Consider the following 6000-nt stretch of genomic DNA (forward strand, 5'->3'; position numbering starts at 1 on the left):
AGTTGTTTAGGCCCAGATTGTGCCTTTTTGACAGAAAGACAACAGCACTTGGGATATTCAGGGATTACAATACAAAGTTTCCATCAGATCTTCTCCCCTTGAGACAAGCATTTGATCCCAGAGGAAAGGACCCTGTGGTTCCATGCTCCCAGAAGCTTTTCCAGAGCAACCCTCTCCTGCCCCATTCCCGAGCTCCCAAAGCCTCTGCTTTGGCCTTGGCACACAAGTCCTCCCTTCACCCCATCCTGGGGAGATGGGACAAAGGAAGGATGTTGCCACCTCTATCCTACTCGGAATCACAGATTACAGTGATGTGTAAGGATACTTCCCCCATCCAAATGTTTGCTTTTTAAAAATTCTGAAAATCATGACCAAAAAGGCAATTTACTTAAACTCCTGAAGTTCCAGATAAGCAAAAGATAAAAATCACTCATTAGTATCTTGCCCAAGATGCCATTCAAGGCACACTCCTCATGCAGGCATAAGGATTAGATAAAAATCTAATGCTAAACTCTTCTCTTTGGTTTTGTTTTGGTGCTGGCACCCTTAGGAAACACTGACTCAGTGAAACACTGCACACTCATCTGCTTAGGGAAAGTGAAGCACATAACTGGAGGAGGCTCCTCACTCAGAGAGAGCTGGGTCCTGCCTGAGCAGGGCATGGAGACCTTTGGGAAGGAGTGTAAGTGCTGGATGCAGCCCAGGAGGAGCGCCAGGCACTGCAGCATTGCCTCTTCCACTGCCACTGACTGGAAGAAAGAAATGCTCAGATGTAAACAGGCATTGGGAGCAGGACTGCCCCGTTCACATGGATCACACAGGCACTGACAGCGACGGACACACGGACAACAGCGGGACAGCTTCAGCCCTCCTGGGGGGTCTCTGCTTTTCCCAGGCACTGGGAAAAAATTCTCAGCAAAACTATTTCAGAAACATGAACTCATTCCTGAGGTGCTCTTGGGCAGGAACAGCAGCAAGAAATTCGGGATTCTTCCATGTTATAGGAAGTGGGCATTTGGTCCTTGGAGACAGGAGTCACATCGAGCCTTAAGCTTGGAGGGTCAGTTTAGATCCAGAGATCTTGGACAGGAATTGTTCCCTGGGAGGGTGGGCAGGCCCTGGCACAGGGTGCCCAGAGCAGCTGGGGCTGCCCCTGGATCCCTGGCAGTGCCCAAGGCCAGGCTGGACACTGGGGCTGGAGCAGCCTGGGACAGTGGGAGGTGTCCCTGCCATGGCAGGGTGGCACTGGATGGGCTGTAAGGTCCCTCCATCCCAGACCATTCCATAATTCTATGATCCTAAAATAAACAAGTGACCAGTTCCATTTTATTGACAGCTGTATCAATATTATTAGATCTCTAGGCTGAGATTTTTAAAGAGTACTGGAAGTTTCACTCCTTCAATCATAATTCAAGACATGAAGAAGTGGCCAAACTTTCAACCTTGTAACAAACTCAGTCACCTTACAGCCAAATACAGCCCAATCCACAAGACTATTATCTCATAAAATGCCCCAAATCTCATTTCAAAGGATACATAGCAGCCAAACAAGCACCAATGATCTCCCTGAAACCAAGTGGTTCTACCTAAAGATATCCAATACTACAATTCAAATGACCTGATTTGAAATATTAAAAACATTTTGTAAGCCTGAAAGCTGCTGGAAATGCACCATATTCTATGAATATTTCCAACTCCAAAGGACTCATCAGAAGGAATTTAAATCAGTTGTTTTGGAGAGATGACAAAAAGATCCAGCAGAAAAAAAATCTCATTTATCTCCCTAACCATTAAGACACACAGCGAAGATGATGTAATTTAACACTTGTAAAAGTATTCACTTACTGCAGAACATACAAACATGGAGGCAAATCCAGAGCATCCTGTAAACTGCTTGGTGTTAACAAGTTGCCTGGTAAACTAAAATTACCTTGATTAAACCCGGAGTTTATAAGTTATTTGCTTGATAAAAATGTATTTTAAAAGGAAAGATTTCCATCTTTCCCATCTTGACCTATTGTCCCTTAATTTACAAGAAGCCTTTAGCATATTTAGAGCTCAGATGTGGTGGAATTGTTGACAGACAATTTGAAAAATTTCACATTTCCTTGTGAGCATAGTCCAGCTGCCTGATAATCACACAAATGGCAGCACAGGAACTGCTGTTTGTACACACCCAGGAACTGAGAACTCAACTAAAAGTTCTTCTGCTATTTGGGGAAATTATTAATTTAGCATTACCTTCAAGTCAATTTCTACCTCTTTCCAATGTCAGTCGCTTTTCCAGTGGTGGTTCCGAAAAGTTGTCACAGATTTTTGATTTTTCGGTAATTGTATGTGAGAATTATGGAAGTTCCTAAACAACCTGGTTTGGAGTGATATGGTCACCTAAGAAAGAGGTGATCTGTGCTTGGAGAAGTTCCACTTCACACAAATCCCAGTAAATGCAGGATTCCAGGAAAGCCTTCACCAGCCTTGTGCATAAAATCTCGAGTGCTGGGCACTGCCCAGGCTCCCCAGGGAATGGGCACGGCCCCGAGGCTGCAAGAGCTCCAGGAGCGTTTGGACAGCGCTGCCAGGGATGCCCAGGCTGGGTTGGTGGGGGGTCTGGCAGGGCCAGGGTGGGACTGGGTGATCCCTGTGGGTCCCTTCCAGCTCAGGATATTTGATGATTCCATGAAGAACAACAGCCAAGAAATCCCTGCTGCACTCAGCAGCTTCTAAGGGGTTTCTCTACCCCTTCCAAGCTGAGCCCACAAAAAGGTCCATGTGCCTTCTTAGGGATTTAATCCAGTAATAAAATCCCCAGGCCCCCCCAAAATATGCCTTGCACATCTCGAGAAACTACAGAAGGGAGAACTCTCTGAATTCAGCTCCCACAGCTCCGTTTCCATGGTACAACAGGGGCTGGAGCGTGTCCAGGGCAGGGAAGGGAGCTGGGAAGGGGCTGGAGCCCCAGGAGCGGCTGAGGGAGCTGGGAAAGGGGCTCAGGCTGGAGCAAAGGAGGCTCAGGGGGGACCTTGTGGCTCTGCACAAGTCCCTGACAGGAGGGGCAGTGAGGGGGGGTCGGGCTCTGTTCCCAGGGAACAGGGACAGGAGGAGAGGGAACGGCCTCAGGCTGGGCCAGGGCAGGCTCAGGGTGGACAGCAGCAGGAATTTCCCCGTGGAAAGGGAGCTCAGGCCTTGGGAAGAGCTGCCCAGGGAGGTTTGGAGTCACTGTCTCTGGAGGTGTCCCAGAGGAGTCTGGATGTGGCCCGTGGGGACAGGGTTTGGGGTGATGCTGGGGTGGCACTGGATGATCCCTTCCCACCCTGACAATTCTGGGATTTTGTGACCGCCCCTCCTGAACTCAGCCCTTCCCAGAAAGACAAGGAAGCTGCAGCAAGGCAGAAATCCCCACATACAGAACCAGATCTGCTCCTCCCATCAGATGAGCTCCACAATCTCCTCAAGCCGGAGGAGACTTTCTGCTCTTCCCAAAGAGGTGTCTCCACAACTCGTTATCAATTGACTGAAACCAATTTTTGTTTTAAACTGCAAAACCATTTACCTCTTGCCAAGGCATTCTTGGATTCCTGGCACATGCTGATAAATCTGTGCTTAATGGGCAACTTCAATTTTTAATTAACATCAGCTTGTTATCTGTGAACTTCAACCCTTCAGTATTTAAAAGATTGGATTTTGGGTGACTGGTTGGTTGGTTTTGGGGATTTTTTTTTGCTACTGTCACAATACCAAGAAAATTCACCCCTTGTGTCCATTTATACTGTTTAGGTAATTTATGATCAAACCAAATACTGGCACTAACTTTAGAATTAATATCCTTTGGTCCAATTTATCACTTTCAAAGGACTCCATTAAAAAAAATAATACCCAAAAAGCACAACATGTTAAGATGTATCCAAAAATCATACATTAAGAAAAATTAAGCAAGGTTTAAACCTCAAGGATTAATTAAGCAAAGATTAAACCATTCTATTTTGTTTTAAATATAAATTGTGCCCATTTTGTTTGTTCTGTGTCTGACTCTGCAGAGATTCTCCCCTTCCATCCTCCCTGTCTCAGACTGGGAGAGTCATCTTCAAATTTACCTTAGAACAGGGCCACACTTTCAATTTTTTCCTATAATTATTAATAACTCTAGTTTAAACAAGCAATTTGTTGCTTAAATTCAACCCCACCTTCCACCCTAAATTGTTTGATTTAATCCCAGTTGATCAATTTACAAAACAACTCCATTAATGTCACTACCACAGTGATTTTCCTTGCAGCACAATTTGTGACACCTTGCAGGAAATTGAGTATTTCCGGCCAGCTTTCAGGAAAACCCACCAGTGGAACTGGCAGATAAAGTGCTTGAACATTGGAATATTTTATGAAAAAATGAATGCCATTAAAAGTTTATAACTACAGACTGATTTCCAACTTCTCTCTGCAGAACCCTGACATGTCTGGTGCAGAAATACGAAAAAAATCACAGTTTTAACAAAGACTGAGCAATAAAGCAGGAAACCACAAACAGCTACAGCAGGGACAAGAAGGAGCACACGGACAGCACATAAAAATTCATGGTGGCAGCAGAAAATCAAGTCTCTTTTATTCAAGATTTCAATTTGAAGTCCTGATTCCAGCAGATTTGCTGACCTTGTCCTGCACTTCTTGGATGCAAAAGCACAGAAACTGGTAATTTCATTTTTGCAATCATAAATCCGGAATCAGGGCTCAAATTTCCTCCTAAAGAGATTCTGCAGATTAAATTGATTCAACCCTGAGTTTGAAAGCTGAGCAGCATTTTCTTAAAAATAAAATAAAAATTAAATAAAATCCCCAACAGACAGATTCGAGAATGCTCCCAGGATCATTAATGCATCCTTCATCATTTCATTTTTTTTTTCCACAATCAGTTAGAAAATAATTAACTGAACATTCAGAAAGGCTTAACGAGTCCTGGGTTACCTTCAGCTGATTATTGAAAATATCAATTTCCTGCAGTTTAGATCTGGTTTCTTCTCCACCTCATCCAGCTGGTCCCGGAGCTGCTGCCGTGCCAGTTCCTTGGCTTCCAAGGCTCTTTTGATGGTGAGAAGGGAATCCCCTGGTTTTGAACACATTATCAAGTCAGTATTTCCTTCCATGGAACAGTTCAGGTCATAGAAAGCAACATTTTCCCATCTGCATCTTGCAACACCCAAAGAGCAGTTCCAGGGGACACTGCAGAGAGGGAACGTGGCCTGACCCAACTGAGGCATTCCCAAATCTACTCACTGTGCAAACTGTTCTGCTGGACTTGCTTGAGCTGATCATTCAGCAGCTGCTTCTCTGGAATCAACCTGCCCAGCATCTGCTGAGACTCCTGAACCCAGGGCACAGGCAGGGAAAACAAGAACAGAAACAGGCAAAAAGGTGAGTGAGGGACAACTTCAGCCATGAGACCTCTCATTTTCATTTCTTCTTTACTTTTCCCTCACTGAATGATGTGTTACTGCCTATTTCCCTCCTGATGTATTATTGCTCTTATCCAAGCACTGTCTGTGTGATAACCCACAGATCCCAGACATTCTCTGCCAGTCCAAAAGAGGGGATGTATCAAATTGAACTGATTCTCATTGAAAATTGAACTTGGCTTTCAATTACCCAAAACTGAAGGCAGAAAGACAAGGACAAATTTGAGGAAATGTTCAAACAAGCACTTACTAAATGTTTAATTCTGATTTTAATAAATGAAACATAGAATCCCAGAACCCCTGAGGCTGGAAAGCCCTCCCAGCCCAGCCAGGCCCAGCTGTGCCCCATGCCCACCTTGTCCCCAGCCCAGAGCACTGAGTGCCACCTCCAGCCCTTCCTGGGACACCTCCAGGGATGGGCACTCCAAACCTCCCTGGGCAGCTCTCCCAAGGCCTGAGCTCCCTTTCCATGGGGAAATTCCTGCTGCTGTCCACCCTGAGCCTGCCCTGGCCCACCTGAGGCCGTTCCCTCTCCTCCTGTCCCTGTTCCCTGGCT

At 45.5% G+C, this 6000-nt stretch overlaps 1 protein-coding gene across 1 annotated transcript in view; it reads right to left on the bottom strand.

Moving 5' to 3' along the window:
- LOC116440409 (intersectin-1-like) overlaps nucleotides 1-5446 on the bottom strand; it is a 53211-nt gene extending 47765 nt beyond the window's left edge. The window contains 3 exon segments of the mRNA XM_032101155.1: nucleotides 4957-5009; nucleotides 5012-5095; nucleotides 5266-5446. Of these exon segments, the coding sequence (XP_031957046.1) occupies nucleotides 4957-5009; nucleotides 5012-5095; nucleotides 5266-5446 (318 nt within the window).
- Nucleotides 5447-6000: the final 554 nt, after the last annotated feature.

This window comes from Corvus moneduloides, chromosome 2 (assembly GCF_009650955.1).
Source record: "Corvus moneduloides isolate bCorMon1 chromosome 2, bCorMon1.pri, whole genome shotgun sequence".
Taxonomy (NCBI): domain Eukaryota; kingdom Metazoa; phylum Chordata; class Aves; order Passeriformes; family Corvidae; genus Corvus; species Corvus moneduloides.